The sequence below is a fragment of the Panthera leo genome, chromosome D1 (assembly GCF_018350215.1).
Source record: "Panthera leo isolate Ple1 chromosome D1, P.leo_Ple1_pat1.1, whole genome shotgun sequence".
Classification (NCBI taxonomy): Eukaryota; Metazoa; Chordata; class Mammalia; order Carnivora; family Felidae; genus Panthera; species Panthera leo.
This window is the reverse complement of record NC_056688.1, coordinates 54,837,606-54,864,172: the sequence shown is the minus strand read 5'-3', so window position 1 is coordinate 54,864,172 and position 26,567 is coordinate 54,837,606. Positions and strand designations below refer to the sequence as shown.

At 46.4% G+C, this 26,567-nt stretch overlaps 2 protein-coding genes across 10 annotated transcripts in view; one reads left to right on the top strand and one right to left on the bottom strand.

Annotated features, from left to right (window-relative positions):
• Positions 1 to 11,702, top strand: part of MYO7A (myosin VIIA) — an 85,534-nt gene extending 73,832 nt beyond the window's left edge. For all 6 annotated transcript variants that reach the window (XM_042903887.1, XM_042903885.1, XM_042903886.1 and 3 more), the window contains 11 exons: positions 661 to 814; positions 2,017 to 2,172; positions 2,696 to 2,801; positions 3,828 to 3,941; positions 4,969 to 5,056; positions 5,239 to 5,345; positions 7,582 to 7,767; positions 8,201 to 8,317; positions 9,404 to 9,487; positions 10,362 to 10,481; positions 11,082 to 11,702. In XM_042903887.1, coding sequence (XP_042759821.1) covers positions 661 to 814; positions 2,017 to 2,172; positions 2,696 to 2,801; positions 3,828 to 3,941; positions 4,969 to 5,056; positions 5,239 to 5,345; positions 7,582 to 7,767; positions 8,201 to 8,317; positions 9,404 to 9,487; positions 10,362 to 10,481; positions 11,082 to 11,171 — 1,322 coding nt within the window. In that variant the 3' untranslated portion in view covers positions 11,172 to 11,702. The remainder of the gene's footprint in view (positions 1 to 660; positions 815 to 2,016; positions 2,173 to 2,695; positions 2,802 to 3,827; positions 3,942 to 4,968; positions 5,057 to 5,238; positions 5,346 to 7,581; positions 7,768 to 8,200; positions 8,318 to 9,403; positions 9,488 to 10,361; positions 10,482 to 11,081) is intronic.
• Positions 2,433 to 26,567, bottom strand: part of GDPD4 (glycerophosphodiester phosphodiesterase domain containing 4) — a 196,534-nt gene continuing 172,399 nt past the window's right edge. For 2 of the 4 annotated variants that reach the window (XM_042903891.1, XM_042903894.1), the window contains one exon: positions 22,201 to 22,853. In XM_042903891.1, coding sequence (XP_042759825.1) covers positions 22,806 to 22,853 — 48 coding nt within the window. In that variant the 3' untranslated portion in view covers positions 22,201 to 22,805. Of the gene's footprint in view, positions 2,566 to 5,563; positions 5,941 to 22,200; positions 22,854 to 26,567 lie in introns of those variants that run through there. The other 2 variants (XR_006193357.1, XR_006193356.1) reach the window with 2 other exon arrangements.

The following is a 26,567-nucleotide window of genomic DNA, read 5'->3' as shown; positions in this document are numbered from 1 at the left end:
GCTGTGACCAGATCCAGTCCCTGGCCTTCATGGTGCTTATAGCTAAAAGGGGCCGTGATGGGGCCAGGCAGCACAGTGAACTGATGTAGCCTTGGAGAGGAGGGCAGGTGGCTTTCCTGGATGAAGAGATGTCTAGGCTGAGACCTGAAGACTGAGTAGGCCCCAGTCAGCCAAAGGGGAGATGGGTGGGGAGTGTTCCAGACAGAATGAGCTTGTCCAAAGGCCCTGAATCACAACATGATTTAGCACAAGTGGAGGGCAGAGGTCTAGAAGGGAGTCTGAAGACGTGGGCAGACTAATAAAGCACTCCCAAGCCCTGTTAAGCTTGGACTGTATCCCAAGGCCATGAGAAGCCCACTAAGCAGGGGGGGGTGACACAGTCAGATTTGTGATTTGTAAAGTCCATCTGGGTTGGTGCGAGGACTTTGGATGGGGTGTTGGGGGCTGAGGTAGTGAGGGGAGGAGGTGCCCAGAAGGGTTGAGGAAAGGGTGGGCAGTCGGCATGGAGAGCGGGGTGGGTGGGTCATGCCCATTTCCTGAGTGGGTCGCCTGAGGCCCAGGGCCACACAGTTGGGTGGGGGCAGACCCCATTAGAGAGTGTGGCCTCCTGGGTCAGTGCTCCCCCCATCAGCCACAAGCCCTTCCTTGACGGCTCCCCACCCATGCTCAAGTACATGGGCGACTACCCATCCAAGAGGACGCGCTCTGTCAATGAGCTCACCGACCAGATCTTTGAGGGTGCCCTAAAGGCCGAGGCCCTCAAGGATGAGGTATACGTGCAGATCCTGAAGCAGCTGACCGACAACCATATCAGGTGAGGACATGGTAGGTGGGTACAGGAGGGCCTCCCCCCAGTGAGGGGGGAGTCACAGCTGACGGGAATCTTAAAGGTCCTCTACCCATTGTGACAGGGAGCTCCCTCCCTCCCAAGGCAGCATCTGGCCCTGCCTGGCAGCTGTCCTTCCGCATTCAGGCTCCCTCACGTCTTACCTCTGCCACAAGGTCCAAGGAAGTCTGGTCAAGTACCAAGAGGTGGATGCACCCTCTGAATCTGTCCTTCTCCAAGTCTGACAGCACCGGTTCCTCCTAAATTTGCTCCACTCACTGCCCGAACCTCCTCCGGGTACCCCTCCCAGCCCAGACTCCATTCTGGAGGTTGTGCTCATGAGCAAATGTCTCCAGCCTGGCTCGGGCTGCGCTGTCAGTTGGAAGCTCCGGCTGAAAATTCTGGGCTGAAGGTGTTGGGTCCCAGAGGGTGCCACCTTGTCCCTGCTGGGTCAGACCACGGCAGGAATGGGAAGTCAGGGACATGCTAAGTCTCAGAGCCTGAGGGAAGCCCCACCGTCTCCCCTTACACCCAGACCGCCAGCTATGTCCCCAGGTTTGTCATCTTCTGCACCTCTTGCAAAATCCACCATGGAACCATACTCAGATCTTCTCACACTGCCAAACCTTTATACACGCTGTGCTCACAGCCAGCATTTATGGCCTTTTTTGCATATCAGAATTTGCATCAGCCTTCAAAACCTAGCTCAAATGCCACCTCCTCCTAGAAGCCCTCTGTGCTTCTCTCCCGTCAGGCCCAGGGAGCTCAGAGTGCCCAATGAAGCCCAGGGGTTGGTCTAACTCAGTGCTAGTTAAAGAACAGACGAGTTAAAGAGTTTTTGCCAGAATACAGATCACACACGGCTTCCTTCATAGGAAAGTCTTGCTAAGAAGAAAAAAAATCTCAGCTGAACCAAGAGTGCTTGGTGACATCGCTGATGTTCATTCTGGCATGAATGAGCACCTTACCTTCACGTGGCCGGTAACTGCGTGGCCCAGTGTGGGTTGGCCAACCACACTTTGTGTGGCACTAACTGGATCTGGCCACCAGGGAGGCGGGTCTGCGTTGGTCCCCAGAAGAGAGGCATGGGGGTCAAGACAGACACGTGCCGCCACAGTGAGGCGCCAAGGATGCTCAGACCCACAAGTGGCCTGCAGAACCCCCGCTGGACACCCCACCTCTTTCTGCAGGTATAGCGAGGAGCGTGGCTGGGAGCTGCTCTGGCTGTGCACGGGCCTCTTCCCACCCAGCAACATCCTGCTGCCCCACGTGCAGCGCTTCCTGCAGTCCCGTAAGCACTGTCCGCTCGCCGTCGACTGCCTGCAGCGGCTCCAGAAAGCCCTGAGGTACGGTGGCCCACTGAGAGCAGAGGCGGTGGGCAAAGAGCCTGTGGCAGGTGCTGGGATGGGCTCTCAGCCCCAGTGCGCTTGTGGGTGTCCCTGGCGGATGAGGGCACGGCCACACAACACGTGGGACCTGTCCCTGGGGTACCACAGCTGCCAGTCGGACAAAGCCTGCAGCGTGGTGCCCATTCTGGATGCAATCGTGTCTGGCTGCTCAGAAGGGCTGGCACATACTTTCCAGTGTGTTGGGGATGTCTGGGCCATACTCCATACTCTGCACAGCCCATGTGCATCCTTCACGTCCCGTGGTCCCCTCCACAGCCCTATTTGGTCGACGCTGTTCTCTCATTCTACAGTTGAGGGGTTGGAGGCTCGTGGAGATTAAGTGACTGTCACCTGGCAGGGAGTGGCGGACAAGGGATTAGAACTGGGGTCTGTCTCCAAAGTTCCCTCTGTTCCCTGCTCCCCATGGCCCCATGAACCCACTGGCTCCTGACTGCCCCTCCACACCTCTCCTGGCTTTCAGAAATGGGTCCCGGAAGTACCCCCCACACCTGGTGGAGGTGGAGGCCATCCAGCACAAAACCACCCAGATTTTCCACAAGGTCTACTTTCCTGATGACACCGATGAGGTGAGGGCTGCTGGCTTCTTGGTGAAGGACCAGATTCCCCGAGGACACAGGGAACAGCCCTGATCCCTCTCCCCTGCCATCCCCACATTTGCTCCAGTGGTCAGGGCTCAGTCGAGAGGCTACAGACTCCGCGGGTTCCCGATCTGACCTTCTGTTGTCTCCAAGAGCTTCCTTGAGAAGATCATTCTTCCCTCTCTGAGGTGGCTCTGCCTCAGAGAAAAGTGCTCTCTCTCTGAGCTAAGCTCTATGCTGGTGCCACCTCCCTGATGTCAGCTCTGTTCCTGGTCACAGGCCTGCCTGCCCAGGCCTCTCCTATTGTCCCTGAGCCCACTTTCCTGCAGGCTCCTTCCTTCCTCCTCACTTGGCCTGATTGTGGGTCTCCTGGTCCAATGGTCCTGTTAGCCTTCCCATCATGCCCATTAGGTCAGGCTGCCTCCTGACCTCCACTCTTTGCCCCATCTCAGCATCTCATTCAGATAAATGAATCTAGCACCAAAACTTTTAGTTTGAAAAGCAGTTTTAGAACTTGTCTAGAGACTAGAGACTCAGAAATGTCATGATAGGATTTCAGTGACAAGGACAAGAAACTAACAAATCCTTTCCTGTCCCTCCAGTGGAAGGTTATATGAAGCAGTCCCTCCCCCACCCCACACCTACCCCTACCCCAGGCTGCTTCCCCTCTTTTTCCCTCCCCCTTCTGGAATTTGCTTTCTTCTTCCTCCAGCCTCTCTCCTCCCAAACACCCCGCCTATCTTTGCTCCCTTGGCCTCGTGTCACCCATGCTTGTACAGCCAGGCCCACAACCCTGGAAGCAGAGGCTGAGTGTGCTTGGATTGGGGAGGACACAATCTGGGAAGATCCAGACAGGAGTTGCTTTTTCCTTTTCTTAAATGCTGTGCCCAGCTCTAGACCCATGGGGAAACACCTCAGATGGAGGGTGCCCTGCATGTGTGGGAGTCTAGTTGCAGGCACAGATAGAGGGGCACAGGAAGCCCCAGCCGCAGCCGCCTGCCCCTCACTTCCCAGGCCTTTGAGGTGGAGTCCAGCACTAAGGCTAAAGACTTCTGCCAGAACATTGCAGCCCGGCTGCTCCTCAAGTCCTCAGAAGGATTCAGCCTCTTTGTCAAAATTGCAGATAAGGTGGGTGATGGTTCATTGGCTTCCTATTGGATTGCTGTTGGTCTGTCTGTTGGAACATTTGCTGGGACTGTAGGAGCTCATGGGGCAGTGGGGAGGGGAAAGAGGGGAAGAGAGAGGTGTGCTTGCATGTGGCATCTGATTGTGTCCCTTTCCTTCTTATATCCCTGCAACGGTCCCCATACTTGTAGCAGCTTCCCCTAAATGTCTCTCCTCTGAGGCATTGCAGAGCATGACCTCAAACCTCTTGGGAGCCATGTGGCACTTTATATTCTGGACCACACAAGGCTCATCGCCCTGCCACAACACACAAGTACTTTCCAGATTTGACTTGACTGGTCCCTCGGCTGCCTTGCCAAGGCCAATTAGCCCTGAAATAACCCCTGAAGGGGGTGTGATTATCCCCACCTAATAGATCACAAAACATGGACTCAGAAAATTTAAGTAACTTATTCAAAGCCACACAGCAAGGACTCAGATCCCAGTAGGTCTGACTGCAAAGCACAGGCCCCTGCCACCATTCCACCTTGCTCTTCCTCACTTCTGTGTTCATGAAGGTCAAGGGCCCAGCTTTAAAGCCTCTTCCTGTGGGAGGCTTCCTTGACCATGTCAGGTAGATCAGGTGCTCACTCAGTTCCTTGTGCATCCACATCTGCCTCCTCATTTCACAACTGTCCCTGTGCCAGACATTGGGGACCCACAGGTGATCTCAGTAAGGTCCTCGACCCAGAGGAGCTTGGAGCCTGTGGGAAGAGCAGGTCACAGATACTGGAGATTGTCCAAGGCAGGGACTGGGCCTCATTCTTGGCCTTCTCACCAGGGCTTAGTCTTTGCTGAAACGACTGGAATGACTGTCACTCTGGGTGGGAAGTAGGCTTTGTTCTGGAGACTCAACAGGCATAGTCAGGGCAGAGTGGGACACCTCTTGGGGCTGCAACAAAGGGCCAAAAGGAAGGTATTTGGTGGGTAAGTCAGAAAAATCAGTATTGGTGGAACTAAAACGAATGGATTGGAATGGCCATGTCCCTAGGTCATCAGCGTCCCCGAGAATGACTTCTTCTTCGACTTTGTTCGACACCTGACAGACTGGATAAAGAAAGCACGGCCTGTCAAGGATGGTAATGTGAGGCTGGGCCCTGAGATCATCTGAGGCCCAGAGCAGAGCAGGTGCTGGCACAGGGCCACACCGCGAGGTCCACCTGGGTGGGACCCGAGCTAGGGCCTCCTCCTGGGCTGGTGCTGGGCACAGGTGATCCTCTGTGCTGGGACGCTCTGGGTGACTGATTGCCCTCTGCCACAGGAATCGTGCCCTCGCTCACCTACCAGGTGTTCTTCATGAAGAAGCTGTGGACCACCACGGTGCCCGGGAAGGACCCGATGGCCGATTCCATCTTCCACTATTACCAGGTGAGCTGCCTGCTCCTCTCTGCTGTGCTGCCTCCATGTGCTGCTGGCCTTGCTGTATTTCAGGAAAGCAGAACCCTGCTGCCCTTGCCAGGAGGGGGGCCTCAAATAGTAAGGCCTCTAAGAGATTCCTGCTGGGATCCTGGGGAGTAGCTCAAAGGCAGACCCTTCTCTTTCCTCAGCGCCTTGTACTTTCTTCGGAGACTTTAATCCCCACCCGTTCAGGCCCTTCCCTTGGTGAGGGGCTGTCCTCTGAATCAGAGATTCTACGGCTACACCTGGGTGTATCTGGGTGTATCTAGGGCATCTATATGAATGTGTAGACACTTTCTAGCACAAGCATGTGCCTGCGGGAAGCCAGGAGGGAGGCCCCCATGTTGAACCTCTAGTTGTTGTCTGATGCTTTTCGCTCATTCTGCCCTCCCAGCAAACCCCAACAAGTAGGCATGTTGTTCCCATTTTATAGAGGGAGAAACTGAGACTCAGAGAGATCAAGTGATATAATTAGGACTACAGGGTGGATAGAATCTGGGTTTGAATCCATGTCTTCACAACTGCAGACTCGGTGATCTCTTCTGGGCCAGTCCTGTTTGTCATTCTGTAGGGGAGACAGACCAGGATGCTGGGAAGGTTGCGGGAGGCAGGGATGGTGGCTGCTGTGGTAGAGAGAACCCTGGCCTGGGAGTTGCCAGGGCTCATTCACCCGTGAGATCTGCCCCTCCCCCATGGTGCCCTTTGAGTGAATGGCAACATGAACATCAGCTACCATTTCCCCCAAGGCAGAAACCCAAGTCAGCCTTGACACCTCCCTCTCCCTCATTTCCCATGTCCCAAATCATTCACCTGATGACTTCACCTCCCCAACTCTCCAAAATCCATCCACATGTCTCCATTACCACCGGTACCAACTCAGGTCAGCCCATCATCTCTCATCTGAATGAAGCTGGTAACCTTTCCCCCGAGCTTCCCTGTCCATTTTTGTCCCCTTTGAATTCATTCTTCCTATGGGGGTCATCATGCTTTCGGGATCCTCTCAGTGGCTTCCCTCAAAGTAGAACGCCAAATCCCGACTCTGGCCCTGCATGGGGCCACTAGCTACTTCTGCTGCCTTGTCTTGTATCCAGCACTCCTTTGTTCACTTCACTCCAGCTACATCTTTTCAAATTCTCAGGTATGCCTGGGGGCCTTTGTAACATTTTCTCTCTTGGGAAGCTTTCCCTAGGTTCTTTCCTTCACCTTCTAAGCTTTTAGATGTTATTTCAATCATCATAAGGGAAATCTTCCCTGTTCCTAAAACTAGATCAGGTCAACTAGTTATATGCTGTCATAGCGCGGAGAACAATTCCTTCAAAGATTGTAATTATACATCAGTTTGGGGTGATGGATGTGTGTTCTTGCCTTGACTACAAGTTCCTTGAGAGCAGGGAAGTAGATGTTGCTTAAAGGGCCTGACTCATAGCAGATGATCAATGCATATTTGTTGGCTTGATGGATGGGTAAATAGGCGGTGACTCAGTGAATGAATGGGTAGAAGGATGGATGGTGAATGAACTTGTGGGTGGACAGATGGACAAATGAGAAATGGATATGGGTAGGGAGAACCATATGGGTGGACAGATGGATGGGTGTGGATGGATAGATAGGTGGGCGAGTAGATGAAAAAGTGGATGGAAAATAATCGACTCAGGTTTCTAATCTGCAGTGTGTCCTCAGGCCAGCCTCAGTTTTCCTATGCTTCAACGAGTGGGTAAGACAGTTGTAAGGCTGTGGGCAGTGTTGGCCATTTGGAAGCTTCATCTTTGCTTTTGGTCCACTCCTCATCCTCAATTACTGGAAGTTCAAAGTGGGGAAGAGGCTGGTGCTGCTGATGAAACTAGCAGGTCTCAAAGGAATAGAATGGGAGGAGGCCAGCCAGAGAGGCTTTTCCCAAGGAAGGACAGGCTCAGAAGGTTAGGGCTGTGGAACAGTCTCAGGTTCACCAGATGGTCACTCTGAGTTTCTTCGTCTTTGAAATGTGGCTGCTCACCCCACTGGACCGTTATGAGGGAAAATGAAATAATAATACTCATACATGGCTCTGCTTTCCAACTGTAAAGTGCTGGATCTGTGCAGGCATGGTTGCTATTTCCCCGTACTATCTCCTCTTGGGGCACAGTGTCAGCTGAGGCTGGAGGAAAAGGTAGGCCCAATGTGGGGTAAGGCAGTAGACCTCGCCTGAGACCTGCTCTGTCTCTGGCAGGAGTTGCCCAAGTATCTCCGAGGCTATCACAAGTGCACACGGGAGGAGGTGCTGCAGCTGGGGGCACTGATCTACAGGGTCAAATTCGAAGAGGACAAGTCCTACTTCCCCAGTATCCCCAAGCTGCTACGGGAGCTGGTGCCCCAGGACCTCATCCGGCAGGTTTCCCCGGATGACTGGAAGCGGGTGAGTATAAAGGCTGCGGCAGGACTAGGGGTCTCTGGGCACCCCACGGGTCAGGCGGCAGGTGCTGGCCAGCAGCCCAGGGAAGTATCTCTTGTTGTCCCTGTGTGTGATAAGGTCACCCTCTCATCTTCCCTTCCTTTCGCTTTAGTATCCAGTTCTCCAGGCAAAGGACTCACCTAGCTGCTTGGTAGTAATTTGCCCTATTCTAGTTGCCATGGTGACCTGATTTCACTTGATACTCTTTGGTCTGCTTGCTTAGGGGAGGGGAGGGGAGAGAAGGAAAATAAGGATTCCATTAACTGGGATGACGGAGGCCCCTCATGGCCTCCAGGGCCCCCATCCTATGCCTGGCCCTCCAGGGCCCATGACCGCTAAAGTGCAGGTGAGGTAGGAGGGGCAGGGGAGAGGCCTCTGATCCCCCCTCTCCCTACAGTCCATCGTTGCCTACTTCAACAAGCATGCAGGGAAGTCCAAGGAGGAGGCCAAGCTAGCCTTTCTAAAGCTCATCTTCAAGTGGCCCACCTTTGGTTCAGCCTTCTTCGAGGTGAAGGTACGTTATGGGTGGCTTCTCAGGAGGAAGGGAGGAAGGGACTAAGGAGTGGGGATGAGAAGGCACAGAAACGCCTCCCCAGGACTGTGGGAAACAGCGATGGCTTCTGCCACCTGCCCTGGCAAGGAAAGGACGGAAGCACCCTCAGCTTTGTACCACCTCGGTATCTCAGCCCTGGGACATGAGGGACAACCAGCAGCTCAGCCTGGCAGGGGAGGCAAATGTGTAAACCAGCCACAGTAATGGAGAACGATCTGTGCTGTGACAAAGGGGAGCCCTTATCAAGGTGACTGAGAAGGCTGAGGAGGCTTCCTGGAGGAGGCCACCCCTGAACTTCCAGGAAGACCCTGGGGAGAGTGTTCCTGGCAGAGGGCCTAGCATGAGCAAAGAGCCAGTGGTGTACGGGAAGTGCAAGTGGCTGAGTATGGATGGGCGCAGGGTATGAGAATGAGCAGATTGTGGTGAGGCAGGCTGGCAAGCCGGCGAGGGGGTTGGGTTTCCTCCTGAAGGTGGTGGCCAGCCCTGGAAGGTTCTGCATAGGGATGATGGGGCCAGAAGTCCACTCTGACCGGGGGGCGAGGGTGGGCCTGAGGGGCACGACCGGAGGCAGGAGAATGGTAAACAGGCTCGCGTGAGAACTGGGGGTACGTCAGGCTGGAGAGGAGGGGATGGCCTTGTTACATACCTCGGACGGGAGGCCTTTTGAGAAGTCTGGCTGTACAAGGAAGAGAGGGAGGCAGAGAGGTAAGCTGGAGGCAGGAGTTAGAGTTCAAAGAGGGTTTTTAAAGAGGGCAGACATGTGGGCTGAGAGAAGAGATGGCCCAGACTCCTAGAGAAGCAGGAGAGAAGAAATGAAACTGCTGCCAGAGAGGGTGGGAGATGGGGTCACTTGGGGACCCGTGAAGGGATCTGGGTCGCACTGAGGTCCCAGCAGAGGTGGAAACTGTGAGGTTGTGGCAGAGCCACTGGCTCTGCTGCACCTCTGGCATCGAGCAGGAGCAGGGGAGGGCAACTTACTCCTAGAACACAGCTTTTCCTGCTCTGGGCTCCCCCAGCTCTCTGATGGTTTCGGGCTTTCTTTGCCAGCAAACTACGGAGCCAAACTTCCCTGAGATCCTCTTAATTGCCATCAATAAGTATGGGGTCAGCCTCATCGATCCCAGAACCAAGGTAAGCAGTGACAGGGAAGAGCGGGGGTGTGCTTCTCTGTCTGCACCTCTCACAAGAGCCCCCAGACCCAACCCCCCAAAGCCCCTGCTGGCCACCATCCTCACTTAATGTGGCCAAGAAGGCAGATGATCTTGAGAAGTGGTCTGTGTTTGCTTCGTCTATTTTCCTACCTGCTCCGTCAAAATTGCTCTTCTAGAGTTACTAGCCAACACCTTGCTACTAAATCCAATGAACTTTTTAGCACTTGGCCTTTTGGCATCATTGGACCTTACAACCATTCGTTCCTTCCAGAATTCTCTCCACACATTGGTCAGGATGGCAGACTGCACCGGGGTTAAATATTCTCGTATTTATGGGCCAGAGTAGTCCTCACCAAGGGAACCAGGAAGCACAGTCCTACCACATACCCAGGAGGAGTACAACTGGACCACTGGCGAAGGGTGCCAATGGCCACCACCTTCCTCTTGTGTTCATGTGCCCCACTTTCCTGGTTTTCCTCCTCTCTCTCTTGGGTCATTCTTCTCACATACTTCTGTGTGATTATTTTCTACCCACACACATGGTGCTCCCTGAGGCTTCCTGGCATCTTCTTGATTTCCTCCTAGTAGGACCATCCCATCCAGGACCCCTGTTTCCATTGCTTCAGGCCTCCCAAATTTCCAGTTCCAGCCCCACATACCCCATAGCCTCGTGGACACGGAGGGAGAAGGCATCTGCCTCCCCTAGCATCTCCACAGCAGAGCTGGATTCTGTCTTCTTGCTTCTTTGCTTGTCTGAGGGCCCAAGGCCTTTCTGGTGGGTGTGGGCTGGTGCTGAGGAAAGTGAGGCCAGAGGGTCCAGACTGCGCAGGTTCAAATTTTCTCTGCTTTCCCAGGACATCTTGACCACTCATCCCTTCACCAAGATCTCCAACTGGAGCAGTGGCAACACCTACTTCCACATCACCATTGGGAACCTGGTGCGCGGGAGCAAATTGCTCTGTGAGACATCACTGGTGAGACCTCTTTTATTTAGGCCTGGTAGGGCTCCCCTACTTTGCCTAAAGCTCCAACCATCCTCTTTGTCCCCAGAACAAACGTGAGGAGTGCATGGCTTGGCCTGAGATTGGGATCAAAGGTCAGATTGGGCCAAGGTCAAGTCAGTTTGAGGCTCAGCTTAGGTCTGGGAAGGGCACTTAATCTGGGGCTGAGAACAGACCCCTCATTTATTAACTATTGTTTGAATGACTGCAGTGTCTGGGGACTGAGTCTTTAGCCCCTGAGTTCAATAGTGGAGCCATTAGCAATGAGGCCTCTTGGACTGAGCTGAATTTCTAAGGTGTGGCTCAACTGGTAAAGCCTTTAGAATCACCAGGATGTAAGGGGCATACAAGCTAGGGCCTTCATGTAGGGTCATAATAACTTTGAACCTTAGACATGTGGCTGGATGAGTCCAACCCTTCAGCTGTGAGGCTGGGGAGATGGAGTCCAGAGCAGTACAGGATTCTCCTTAGTTCAGGGCTCTGCCCTTTGCAGTTTCCTGGGAGTGTTCTGGGTCTGAATGGGCTGGCCCTGTCCCACTATTTGCTCTGTTTATCTTCTTGTGCTGTTTCCAGGGCTACAAGATGGATGACCTCCTGACTTCCTATATTAGCCAAATGCTCACAGCCATGAGCAAACAGCGGGGCTCCAGGAGTGGCAAGTGAACAGTGGGGGAGGTGGTCCTGTTTCAGGCCCATCAGCTACCTCTGCAGGTGGGAGAGGACTTCTGCCATCTGGGCAGGGAGGCTGGGCTAGCCGGCCACCACTGATTATTACACCAACTTAGCCTCTGATCCTCTTCCAGTGGGGCAGCCTTGCTGGGATGAAGAGCTCCCCTCTATCCACTCCCGAGGGGTGGTTCTAGCTCTGGCTTGCGGTGGCCTTCCCAGTTGTAAAACCCTATGCTCCTTGGGTGCCTTTCTTAGACCAGTCCTACCGTGCGACCTCCTTTGACTTTTCATGCAACCACTGTAACGGGGAATCAAGAGGACAACCTAGTTCTCCATACTGAGACCAACCAAACCAAACCAACCAAGAATATTCTGAAATCCAAGGGACTGGCTTAATTCCTGTAAGTCCAGAATTCTCAGCTGGGATGAGGGAGACAGACTACTTTTCTATATTGCAGTGTGAGTGCTGAGCCCTGTGTTAAGTCTCCCCTGATCACCTCAGGGTATAAAGTATGTGTTTAATCATTTGGCCCTCTGGTGTCTTTGCTCGGGGAAGAGGAGAGAGTGGGGTGTGGCCTGTAGGACTATCTCCTCAGTCTGTGTGTGTAGGGCTAAGCTGATCTGGGTTTGGGGTGCCTGAGCCCAAGATGTGCTTGAAAGGGGCTTAAAGGGGCTGGCTGGGACCACGGTGGGTTAGGGGTAAATGTTAGGACATCAGCCTGGGAGGTAGGGGCCTAAGTGTGCAGGGGCCAGCTTCTGGGCCTTAACTAGGACCAGTGGAGCCAGAGTGACCCTCGCATCCTGTCAGAAACATCTCCTTGGTTCATCAAGAAATCCAAGAATTGTGCTGCCTAAGGTTAAATCCTTGTGTCCTCAGAGTGCCTATAAAACGTTACTTTGTGACCAGGATGAAACAACCAAATTCAGCTGTGATCTGGTGAGGCACGGGAATGGGGGTTTTAGACAGAGAGGTAGGATTTGGGTGTGAGGCATCCTCCTGGGCCATGACGGGGAAGAGTGCCTAGAGAAGTGACAGTGGAGACTGCCCTAGAGGAGGGTATGTTTACGATGAGCCCCTAAGGCCCCCCCCTAATACTTCAGTAGGGCCAAATCCTTATTGTCCTCACACACACACAAGTGTCTTGGGTCATCTGCATCCAGATGCCAAACACTCCAGAGGGAGTTCTATTCCTGTTCTCCCCAGCTACTTGTGTGGGAGGAGCTGGTTGTGAAAATGGAGGCCCCAAACCAGATAGCCCTGATTTCTGGGATGACCATGTGGCTTTCTGAGACAGCTTTGCCCCACCAGTGTTTACACAGCTCCATAGGCAGCCTCAGGTAAATCTGAGCCAGAAGGAAGGTGCTGTGGTGGTGTGCCTCTACACAATCATATCAAGTGGGGATACAGAGGCCCAGAGAAGGTGGGCAAATAAGTGAAGGCCACACCAAACTCAGTTCACTGCTTTTAACATTTGGCTCTGAGACACCAAGGGCTCCAGATGCTTGTTCTATGCCCTAGTTCCCCTTCAAGGCCTAGGGTCGATGGATAGGCACAGAATTATGCCCATCATCCCATTGCACACTAGATCACAGTGTGTGTGTGGGATGAGATCTTTCCCCCGATTCACGCCCTTGCCTATACCACTTCTCATTCTCTGACTCAGGATGGCATCACTTTTGCACTCATCCCCTAGTCTGTCAGCCTGAGTGATCACAGAGGGGTCCAAAGAATATGCCATTAACCTTCTGGGTTCCTGAGAGGTTGCCTTTATTCTCATGCTGATGTGCACAAAGCCATTCCTTTAGCAGGGAGTACTATGAAGGGTTAGGATAAGAAACCCTGTAACTCCAGCTTCAAGACCACAACAACAGTTTTTCCCTTGCCCATCCCCTAGAGATGCATTCTTTATGGAAAGCACTAGACCAGAGTGGTTCCCCTGAGAGCCTCAATGGCCCTTCTGCACTCCTTTCTTGACCACTTCCCACCATCACCACCCTTAGGCACAGAGAGGAAGAAGAAGGAAAAGGCAACGTATGACAAAATTTTCTCCAAGGACATCCTATAGGAGGAGGAGAACATGCTAGAGAAGGAATGCACTGTATGAAAGACTTCCTGGGAGGAGGATTTAACAATGGGGATCTCTTGGGATTTTCAGGATGGGGACCTCTTTAGTGGGTACTGTGGGTCCCAAGGTTTCTAGGGCAGGGGGTCAATATGATTCAATGGAGAGGATCTGTCTGATGACCCCCCCCCACCCCAGGGAAGAATGTCGGTGGTTTGAAGCTCTTAGGGGACACTGGTAGGATGACATTTCCCTCAGGGGATATTGATAGATCTCCTTGGGGGACAGTGGTGGTTTGACCTTCCCCTTGGGCAGTCACTGGTGGCTTCACATCCTTCTTGGGAGGGTACTGTGGTTTGAGGGCCTCCTGTTTGGGGGCTTCTGTGACACAGAGGGAACTTGGATATCTGAGAATTGGGGGGATTCAGGCTGGCTGGAAGGTGGCTGCTGTCCAGGGCTTTTCCATGACTCATTTTCTATGTCAGAGACTGGTTCCTGAATATGTTGTAGGGGGTAGAAAAGACATACACACAGATTCCCTTAGTGTCACTTTCCCAATCTGTGTTTGCTATGTGGTGAACTCCTAGTCCTCTCTTAAACGTTAGAACCACCCCTACTCCCTCAGGCTCATTCTTCTAAATTTCCTCCCCCAAGATTTTCGGCAAACATATATGGCCTGCCAATTCTGCTTGAGGCAAATAAGGTCCATTATGTGAGGGTGTGGAAGCTCCAAAGGAAGCTCTCAAAAAGTAGCAACTAAAACTTGCTTAAAGATTATATATTTTATAATAATTGCTTTCAAGTCAGTTATAGAGAGAAAGGAACATGTTTCCCTACTGGAATGCGAGCTTCTTGAGGCCAGGAACCTTTAACTTGCTTGTCACTATATTCCTGGTGCCCAGAAAAATGTCACATACTAGGTGCTTGATATAATTTTTTGACTGATGGAAAAACTGGTAATAGAGAATTCAGACCTACTCTCCTACTCGAGGAAATTTTTTTAAAATGGATACAATACAAAGAAAAACATATTAACAACGTAGTGAGGAATTATGGGGACCAAATCAAGAATGTGGCGATCCAAAAAGTGAAGCCCAGACCCAACTATACACTATCTACAAGAAATTAGATACAAATAGATTGAAATTAAAGCCTGGAAAAATACCTTGTTAACACTACTGAAAAGAAAGATGAAGTTGCTATTAATATCACACAATGTCTTTGCTTCAGAGCAAAGAATATTACCAGGGATAAAGAAGTTCATTTCCTAATGATTAAAGAGATCATTTCATCAAGAAGACATGTTCATGCACCTTTTAAGTGTTTCAAAACACATGAAGCAAAGACAAGACTGCAAAAAGAACTAAATCTATAATTATATTTGAAGATTTTGATGCCCCACTCAAAAGAACTGGGCAGAAAATCAGTAAGATGTAGAACACCTGAAAAACTGGTTCTGGTCCAAGTGAACTCACCTCCTCCACAGACACCTATTTATAGAGCAATTCCTCCTGAAGATGACCTGAGGGCTGACTGAACAGCTTCTTCACCACAAAGAAACCACGCAGAGACTGAACTGTAGTGGCTGGGCAGGTGGTGTAGTACGGAGGGGCTGTGAGCAGACTTGTCTGCCCTGAGGCATAGAAAAAAGCCTTGGTTTCAAAGGGCAACTAGATATAAAGGAACCAGTCCTAGAACCCTGCCGAACAGTGGGGGGGGGGGGGGGTGCTGGAACCCTCTCTAGGTCACAGGACCTGGAAAACGCCATGGTTTATGTTCCTCCTCCACCTTTATCAAGGTGTGGATGGAAGCAGGGTCTGGGCATCCTAGCTGGCCTACTGCCTCAGTCAGCCCCAGGTCCCTACCCCACACCAGCCTAAGCCATCCCGGCCTGTAAAGTAGCACCCCCCACCCCCACTCCCACCAGTGTAGTGCATACCCGGACAGTCCTGGTCAGTGTCCACTCAGCTACAGCCATCTTGCCAAGGTGACATAGGTGGAAAGAACCCTGGAACACACTAGCTCCACACCACTTTGGCTCCAGACAGCTTGCTGAAGTACTCCTGGCACAGAGCCCTGTGGGACCTCCTGGCTGATGCCTGCCTCAGCTCTAGCTGCCCCACCAAGGTACCCCCTGCATTGAGCATCCTGGAACACAGTGACTTGCATCTACTTCAGCTTCAGTCCTGTCAGGGCACCAACTGCATGGTGAGTCCTGACACAACCCCGGCCCACATCCACTTCTGCTTTGGTCATCCAGAGTGCCCTGGGACTCCCAACCCATATCCAGCTACAGCTCTAGCCAGCCAAAGTCACCAGGCACATACAGTCTACACAAGGGATGACCATTCACAAGACCATTCCTTTAAGTTTAGGAGAAGTAGGTGTTCTGCCTAATTCATAGAAATAAACACAGAAAGTCAAGCAAAATGAGGAGACAGAGGAATATGCTGCAAATGAAAGAACAAGACAAAACCTCATAAAAAGAACTACATGAAATACCCAATCTACCTGATAAAGAGTTCAAAGTAATGGTTATAAAGGTGTTCAACAGCCTGGAGAGAATAGATGAACTTAGAACATCAATGAGATAGAAAACATAAAAGACCAGAGTTTAAGAACACAATAACCTAAATGAAAAATACACTAGAGGTTGTAGAAAAACAGAGCAGTAATCTGGAAGACAGGGTAATGGAGGGCACCTGAGTTGAACAGCAAAAGGAAAAAAGAATTTTAAGAAATGAGGATAGGTTAAGGTCTCTTGGGCAACATCAAACAAATATTTGCATTATAAGGGTTCCAGAAGGAGAAGAGAGCCAGCCAGAAAACTTGTTTGAAGAAATAGCTAAAAACTTCCACAACCCAGGGAAGGAAACAGACATCCTGGTTTAAGAAGCACAAAGAGTTCAAAACAAGATGAACCCAATGAGATCCACACCATGACACATGGTAATTTGAATGTCAAAGATTAAAGGAAGAATTTAAAAAGCAGCAAGAGAGAAGTGACTAGTAATGTACAAGGGAAACTCTCTAAGGCCATCAGCTGAGTTTTCAGAAACTTTGCAGGCCAGAAGGAAGTGGCATGATCTACTCAAAGTGCTGAAAGGAAAAAACATACAACCTGAGAATATTCTACCTGGCAAGATTATCATTCAGAATTGAAGGACAGAGAAAGAGTTTCCCAGAAAAACAAAAGCTAAAGAAGTCATCACCACTACACTGGCCTTAGAAGAAATGTTAAAGGTACTTCTTTAAGTAGAAAAGTCCATAATTATAAGAAACCTGTGAAAGGAAAAAATATTTCATGAATAAAAGCAAACAGTATGGTAGTAGAGCAATTATATCTAAAATATCAGTTAAGGGGACTCACAGAAAGAGACAACATATACATAAAACGTGGAGTGTGGAACTAAAAATCAAATTCCTTTAGAAAGTGTTCAAACTTAAGTGACTATCAACTTAATACAGACTGCTATATACTTAGAATGTTATATATGAATTTCATGGTAACCACAAACCCAAAACCTGTAATAGATACACTAAAGTCATCAGTCACAAGAAAGAGTATGGGAGAAAAAAGGAACATAGAAGAGCTACAAAAAGCACCCATAAAACAGTTAACAAAATGGCAATAAGTACGCAACTATCAATGATTAAATGTACATAGTGTAAATGCTCTAATCAAATGCGTAGGGTGATAGAATGGATAAAAAAAAATCAAGACCCATGTATATGTTGCCTACAAGAGACTCACTTCAGACCTAAAGACACACAGACTGAAAGTGAAGGGATGGAAAAATATATTCCATGCAAATATCAGGGGAAAAAAGCCAGGGTAGCAATACTTACAAGACACAAAAAAGGTCACTGCACAATGATACAGGGATCAGTCCAGCAAGAGGATATAACAATTGTAAATATCAGTGCACCCAACACTGGAGCACCTATATACATAGAGGAAATTTTAACATTTATAAAAGGAGAAATTGACAGTAGGGAATAATAATAGAGAACTTTAACACCCTACTTACATAAATGGATAGACAATCCAGACAGAAAACTAACAAGGAAATTGTGGCACTGAACAACACATTAGACCAGATGGACTTTATAGATAAATACAGAACATTCCATCCCAAACCAGAATGCACATTCTTTTCAAGTGCACATGGAACATTCACCAGGACAGCTCATGTGTTAGGCCACAAAATAAGTCTTGATAAATTTAAAAATACTGAAATCCTATCATGCATATTTTCTGTACACAGTAGATAATTAAAATCAACTATAAGAAAAAAATGGAAGAAACACAAATACATGGAGGCTAAACAATATGCCACTAAACAATGAATGGATCAGTGAAGAAGTCAAAGAGGAAATTTTAAAAAATACACGGAGACAAATGAAACTATAAAAACACAGTGGTCCAAAATCTTTGGGACCCAGCAAAAGCAGTTCTAAGGGAAATTTAAAATGATACAGGCTTATCTCAATAAACAAGAAAACTCTCAAACAGTCTAACCTTAAAGGAACTATAAAAACAAGAACAAAGCCCAAAGTTAGAAGGAAGGAAATAATAGAGTATAAATTAATGAAATAAAGACTAAAAACCAATAGAAAAGATCAATGATATTGTATATCTGAAACTATATAATGCTGTATGTTAATTATACTTGAATTTTAAAAAGCTGAATTATGAAGTCAATAAACAATAGTTAAAAATCTTTTAAAAAAATCAATGAAACCAGAACTGGATTTTTGAAAAGATAAGCAAAATTGATAAACCTTTAGCCAGCCTCATCAAGAAAGAGAGAACCGAAACAAAATCAGAAATGAAAGAAGGGAAGCAACAAATGACACCACAGAAATACAAAGGATTATAAGAGACTACTACTATGAAAAATTACATGCCAAGATACTGGTCAACATAGAAGAAATCGATAAATTCCTAGAAACATACAATCTTCCAAAACCAAATCAAAAAGAAAAAATCTGACTAGTAACAAAATGGAATCAGTAATCAAAAAACTCCCAACAAACAAAAGTCTAGGACCAGATGGACTCACCAGTGAATTCCACCAAACATTTAAAGAGTTAATAACTATTCTCCTCAAACTATTCAAAAAAAAAAAAATAGGAAAGGGAAGAAAGATTCCAGATTCATTCTTTGAGGCCAGCATTATCCTGACACCAAAACCAGACAAAGACACTACAAAAATCAATATCCAATATCAATAGACCAATATCCCTGATGAACGTAGATGCAAAAATCCTCTACAAAGTATTAGCAAACTACACTCAACAATACATTAACAGGATCATTCACCACAATCAATGGGATTTATTCCAGGGATGCAAAGATGGCTCAATATCCACAAATCAATGTAATACATCACAATAACAAAATGAAGAATAAAAATCATATGCTCATCTCAGTCAAGACAAAAAAGCATTTCACAAAACTAAACATGTGTTCTCAACAAAGTGGGTTTAGAGGGATCATAGCTTAACATAATAAAGGCTATATATGACAAGCCCAGAGCTAACATCATGGTCAATGGTGAAAAACAGAGAGCTTTTCCTCTAAGATCAGGAACAAGACAATAATGCCCATTGTTGTCACCTTTATTCAACATAGTACTGGAAGTCCTACCCACAGCAATGAGACAAGAAATGAAAGGTATCCAAACTGATATGAAGTAAAAACTACTTGCAAATGACATGATACTACACATAGAAAACTCTGAAGACTCCATCAAAAAACTATTAGAAGTGATATATGAATTCAGTAAAGTTGCAGGACACAAAATTAATATGCAGAAATTCACTGTGTTTCTATACATTAATAATGAAATAGAGAAATTAAGAAAACAATTCCATTTACAATTTCACACCAAAAAAAAAAAAAACCACCTGGAGATAAACTTAACCAAGGAGGTGAAAGGCCTGTAACTTAAAAACCACAATGAGACATCACTTTATACCTATCAGAATGGCTAGAATCAAAAAGAGAGTAACAAATCTTGGTGAGGAGACAGAGAACAAGGAACCCTCATGCACTGTTGGTCAGTTTGTAAACTGGTTCAGCTCTTGTGGAAAACAATACAGAAGTTACTCAAAAAATTAAAAATAGAAATATTACACGATCCATTAATTCTACTATTGGGTATTTAACCAAAAAAAAACTAAAACACTAATTCAAAAAGATCTATACACTCCTATGTTTATTGCAGCTCTATTTACAATAGCCATGACATGGAAACAACATAAGTGTTCACCGATAGATGAATGGATAAGCAGTAGTAGTATATATATACAAGGGAATATTCAGCCATAAAACAGAATGAGAAATTGACATTTGCAACAATGGATGGAACTAAAGGGTATTACATGCTAAGTGAAATAGGTCAAAGACAAATACCATATGATTTCATTTAATATGTAGACTCTAAAACACAAATGAAAACAGAAAAACACCCATAATTATAACAAACTGATGAGTGCCCATCCCCCCTCACACCTAACCTCTCCCCTATGGCAAGGTGGGTGAAGGAAAGTGGGAGGCACAGGTTCCAGATACGAAGTGGATAAGTCACAGAGATGAAAGGTACAACATAGGGAATACAGTCAATTTTATTATAATAGCCTTGTATGGTGACAGATGGTAGCTACATTTGTGGTGAGCGTAACAACGTATAGAGAAGTTGAATCACTATGTTGTATACCTGAAACTAATGTAACATTGGGGGTCAAATAAAAAGCAAAACAAAATAAAAAACACTACTAACCAACTAGATCCCATTGACATTTACAGAACATTCCACCCAACGATAGCAAAGTGCACATTCTTTTCAAGTGCACATGGACATTTACCAAGACAGACCATATTCTGGGTCACAAAAATAGCACCAATAAATTTTAAAGGATTTAAGTCACATAAAGTATGTTCTCTGACCATATAGAATTAAGTTAGAAATCAGTAACATAAAGATATCTGGAAAATACCATTTGGAAACCTAACATACTTCTAACCCAAGGGACAAAGAAGAATTAACACTACCTGATTTCAAGACTTACTATGAAGCTATAGTAATCAAGGAAATATGATTTTGTCATAAAGAGAGTCAAGCAGATACATGGAACAGAATCAAGAGTTCAGAAATAGACCCACACATACGAAGAGAATTGATTTCTTATAAAGGTGCAAAGGCAATTCAGTGAAGAAATAATAGTCTTTTAAACACATGGTGCTGGAATAACTATGCCAAAAACCCCCAAAACTTAAGTCTATACCTTGTACTATATACAAAACTTAATTCAAATGGATTATGGACCTAAATATAAAACCCAAAACTATAAAACTTCGTGGGGGAAAAAACTTAGGAGAAAATCTGCTACCTTAGGTAAGCAAAGATCTTAGAAATGACATCAAAACCATGATTTATAGGGGCTCCTGGGTGGCTCAGTGGGTTCAGCGCATGACTTTGGCTCAGGTCATGATCTCATGGTTGATGGATTCCGAGCCCTGCCTTGGGCTCTGTGCTGACAGCTCAGAGCTTGGAGCCTGCTTTGGATTCTGTGTCTCCCCCTTCCCACCCCCCCGCCCCACTCTCTGCCTCTCCCCTGCTTGCACTCCCCTGCTTGCACTCTCCTTCTCTCTCTCAAAAATAAATATGAAAAAAAAATTTTTTTAACCCCATGATTTATATAAGAAAAAATCTGAGGGGCACCTGGGTGGCTCAGTTAAATGTCTGACTATTGGTTTTGGCTCAGGTCATGATCTCAAGGTTCATGAGTTCGAGCCCCACATGGGGCTCTATACTGAGAGTATGGAGCCTGCTTGGGATTCTCTCTCTCCTCTCTCTCTGTCCCTACCCTGCTTACTCTCTCTCTCTCTCAATAAATAAATAAACTAAAAGAAAAGAAAAAGAAAAAATGTAATAAGTACATTTACTCTAAACTAAAAACCTCTGCCTTCTGAAGACTGGTACCATTAGGATGAAAAGACTAGGCATAACCTAGAAGAAATTATGCGTAACATATATATCTGATAAAGGATGTATAAATATATAAGTATGTCACAAAACTAATAATAAACTCACTATAAAAAGGACAAAAGATTTGAACAGACACTTCCCCAAAAAGAGATGCAGATGGCAAGTAAGCACAGGAAAAGATGCTCAACATTATTAAACATTACAGAAACGCAACTGTAAATCACAGTGAGATTCCACTCCACATGTACTAGAATGGTTAAGATGAAAAAGAGTGACCAAACCAAATGTTGGTAGAGATGTTGGAAGCAGAACTCTCATACACTGCTGGTGGGAATATAAAATGGTACAACTGCTCTGCAAATCAATTTTGCAATTTCTTAAGAAGTTAAACATACAGGGGTGCCTGGCTGGCTCGGTTGGTTAAGTGTCTGACTTCAGTTTAAGTCATGATCTCATGGTTCATGAGTTCAAGCCCCGCATGAGGCTCTCTGCTGTCAGTGGAGAAGGCTGCTTGGTATCCTCTGCCCCCCCCCTTCTCTCTGCCCCTACACCACTTGTGCTCACTCTCTCAAAATAAATTTAAAAAAAAAGTTAAACATACACTCAACATTGCTCTAGCTATCGTACTTCTAGACATTTACTCAAGAGAAACGAAAGTGTTACATCCTCACAAAGATATGTACAATGCACACAAATATTTGATAGCATTTGTAAATACTTATAAGAGCCCCAAACCAGAAACCCAGATGTCTAACAACGGATGGCTAGACAAATTGTGGTGTATCCATACAATGGAATACCATTCAGCAATAAAAAGGAATAAACTACTGATATAACAGCATGGGAGAATCTCATAATAATTATGCTGAGTGAAAGAAGCTAGTCAAAAACTATGCATTACTGATTCAGTTTATATACAATTCTTAAAATGCAACTATAGTGACAGAAAGCAGGTCAGTGGTCCCTGGGGTTGTGGTATTCAGAGAAGGGCAAGAGGCAGCGAGAAAACTTTTATTGGTGATGTATTCGTTCATTTTCTTGGTTGTGGTAATGATTTATTACTAAAAGCTTATTAAATATTACATTTTAAATATCTGTAGTTTATTATATGTTAAATATTCCACAATAAAGCTGCTTTAAAAAACTTTCTAGTATTTCATTCAAAATATTTATTGAGTTTTGTCTATACACTGGGCTTTGTTTTAGGTGTTGAAGATGCATCAGTGAATGAACAACCAAAAAATCCCTTCCATCACGGAGCTTACATTGTCACTGAAGGAGGAAGAGACTATTAAATAAGTAACAGCATGTCAGGAGGTGAAAAATGCTATGGGAAAGTGATTGATCAGAGTAAGGGTAAGAGTGAGTCGGCAATTTTAAATAAGATTTTTCAGGGTAGACCTTTCTAAGTGTTATATGAGCCCAAACCTGAAGTGGCTAAGAAAGTGAGCCCTTTTGGGTGCCTGAGGCAATGGATAGCATGTACAAAGGCCCTGAGGCAAGAGTACCTTAGATGTTTGAGGAGAAATGAGATCAATGTGTCTTCAGCAGAGTGATATAGGACATCCTCAGCCATTCTTAGGACTGGCTTTTATTCCAAGTGAAATAGGGAGCCACTGAAAAATAAGAGCAAGGAATTAGAAGTGACGTTATCTTAGGTTTTAACTGGATCACTCTACCTGCTATGCTGGAAACAAACTAAGGGGATAGAGATGGGGAAAGATGGACAAGAGTAGAAGTATAGAGACCAATTAAGATTACTCCATTGGGGTGCCTGGGTGGCTCAGTCGGTTGAGAGTCTGACTTTGGCTCAGGTCATGATCTCGCAGTTTGTGAGTTCAAGTCCCACATAGGGCTCTCTGCTGTTAGTGCAGAGCCTGCTTCAGATTCTCTGCCCCCCTCTCTCTCTGCCCCTTCCCTGCTCACTCTGTCTCTCTCAAAATAAATTAAAAAAAAGAAAACTACTCCAACGACCCAAGTGCAAGATGATGATAGGCTTGGTCCAGGCTGGTAGCAGTGGAGATGGTGAGAAATAACTGAATCTGAATATACTTTGAAAGTATAATCAACAAAATTTGCCAATGGATTGGATGTGGCGTGTGCAAGAGAAAGGATTTAGGGATGACTTCAAGAATTTGGCCTAAGGAAACAAATATAATTGCCATTCTCTAGAAAGATGCAGTAAAGCAGGTTTTGAGGGTGGAAGATCAGGAGTTCAACTGTTTGGGGAATGATGCATTTGAGATTTCTCTTAGACACCCAGTGGATATTAAAGAGGATGTGAATCTAGAGATTGTAAAGGTATATTGAGGCCAAGGAAAATATCCAGAATGATCAACACTGAGTCATTTTAAACTGTCACTAGGGCTCCATTTTTAAGCCAAGTAGAAAGATCAATTTACTTATTACATAAAACTAGGTTTGGTGGAAGGGAGTTAAGATGGTAGAGAAGTAGGGAGACTGTGACTTTCCTCATCCCCCAAACACAGCTCTTTTGAGGTCAGATTACTTGGAGCACCCAGGCAATCAATCTGCGGAGGGCCAGAAGGATCTCCACAGTTAGAGGGAGGCAGATTGGCAGGAATGAGGTGTGCAGATGTGAATTGGGGGAGATAAAATGGCATAGGCACAGAGGAGAGGTATCCCCTTCTGTGGAGACACAAAAGGGAGGGAGGGAGGGAGGGAGGGAGAGAGAGAGAGAGAGAGAGACAGAGAGGAGCTGTGAAAATGCTGTTACTCAGCACAAGAGGAAAACCTCTCTGGACCACAGACTGGGGAACAAGAAATACAGAGAGTTCCAGTTTCTCTTTCGAAAACAGCCTCAGGAGCTGAAATTCGGAGGTTTCAGAAGTGTGTGACTTTCTCCAGAACTGTGAAGCACGCTCCTGGGGAGGAGGGAGCTGGCCCAGGAGTATATACTGTGGTGTGACAATCTCAGGGGTGTCCTGGGAGAGAATAGTCCCCTTCCCAGAATACTTTGGGAAGAGGGCTTATTGCCTCCCCAAGGACAAAAGACCCTGCAGGTACAGCCAAAGGCCTTTTTATCAGCAGGGCAGGGTGGCTCTACTCCAGAATGGGGGGAAAGGAGCTGCACCAAGCTGGGTCCTTTAAGATTTTAGGTTTTGAATCCCAGCCCAGGGTAGAAGATGTGGGAGAACTGTAGAGCAGGGAAAACTGAGCACCCTTACTATTCTATGAGAGCTGCCTGAACAGCGTGGGTTGAGATATCTGGTCTGGGGAGGAGACAGTGGAGTGTTACCATTTTTCTCCCCAACACCAACACTGTAGGACTTCAGAGAGCAGCACAGTGGCCCCCAGTGGAGGCGGGACCCACTTACACCAAACCCCACCCCTCGGTACCTGGCAACTGCTTATTTACTGGGAGCCAAGACTGATCCAATGCAGCTGGCCTCTCGTCCAGACCAGCACAGCCACCAGTCCCAGGCATCAGCAGACAACTGTTGTGTTTTTTTTTTCTTTGCTTTTCTATTTCTTTTTACCTTCTCCTTTTTTTTTTTTCTTTTGGAATCAGGCTCATAGTTTCTGACGTGTTTTTGGTCAAATGTTATTATATGTATATATATTAATTTTTTATCAGACATTTTTACTCTATTCTTTTTCCACCTTCTCTCTTTCATCTTTAATTTCCTGTTTCTTTCTCTGAATTTAGGCTTATACTTTTGTGATTCTTTGTTTGGATTTCTTTTCTCCCCTTCCATTTTTCTCTTTTTATAGGATCAAGTTTACCCCTCCCTTTTCCTTTTTTCCCCCCAAGGTTATTTCGACAAACAATTCAAAGCACATATGGTTGAAGGTGCAAACACTCCCCCGCTACAAGCAAGGAGGAGCTCTGCAGAGGACTGACCAATGGGATAGAGCAGCCAAACCACAACAGCAGAGTGCACATAACATACACCAAAAACACTTCCTGGAGTGCCAGGCAGTGGACAGTGTATGACACCTTCTTCATATAGAAGTATTCTTAGGTGCAGAACACATAACAAGCTTTTAAAACACGCAAAGGACAGAAAATAAGCCAAAATAACAAGACAGAGGAATTCTCCTCAAAAGAAAGGTCAAGAAGAAATCACAGAGAATTGCTCAAAACAGGTATAAACATATCTGAACAAGACTTTAGAACAACACTCCTTAGACTAATAGCAGCTTGAAAAGAGCATAGAAGACATGAGAGAAACCCTTGCTGCAGAGATCAGAGACCTAAGAACTAGTCAGGACAAATCAAAAAATGCCATAACTGAGATACAAAATAAACTAGATACAGTGACAGCTAGGGTGGAAGATGCACAGGAGAGAATAGGTGAAATAGAAGATAAAATTATGGAAAATAATGAAGCTAAAAAAAGAGGGAAAGGAAATTACTAGATCACGAGAGGAGAATTAGAGAACTAAGTGATTCCATGAAATGAAACAATATCCATACCATAAGAGTCCCAGAAGAAGAAGAGTGAGAAAAAGGAGCAGAAGGTTTATTTGAACAAAGTATAGCTGAGAACTTCCCTAATCTGGGGAAGGACACAGACATCTAAGTCCAAGAGGCACAGAGAACTACATTCAAAATCAACAGAAACAGGTCAACACTATGACATACAAAGATAAATAAATAAAAAAGGTTTGTAATTGCAAAATACAGAGATAAAGAGGGAATTCTGAAAGTAGCTAGGAACAACAGGTCCTTAACCTACAAGGGTAGACACATAAGGTTAGTAGCAGACCTGTCCACTGACACCTGGCAGGTCAGAAGGAAGTGGCAAGAAATATTCAGTGTGCTGAATAGGAACAATACAGAGCCAAGAATCCTTTGTTCAGCATGGCAGTCATTCAGGATAGGAGAGATAATGACTTTCCAAGACAAAGAAAAACTAAAGGAGTCTGACCACTAAACCAGCCCTGCAAGAAACTGTAAGGGGAACTCTCTGAGTGGAAAGCAGCAAAGACTACAAAGGACCAGAGAACATCACCAGAAACACAAAGTCTTCAGATAACACAATGGCACTAAATTCATACCTTTCAATAATCTGAATGTAAATGGACTCGATGCTCCAATCAAAAGACATAGGGTATCAGAATGGACAAAAAGCAAGATATATATCTATATATCTATATCTGCATATATATCAGCATATATATGTATATATGTGTGTGTGTATGTATGTATGTGTGTGTATATATATACATATATATATAGGTATATATATACACACACTACCTACAAGGGACTCATTTTTTTTTAATTTTTTTTAACGTTTATTTATTTTTGAGACAGAGGGAGACAGAGCATGAATGGGGGAGGGTCAGAGAGAGGGAGACAC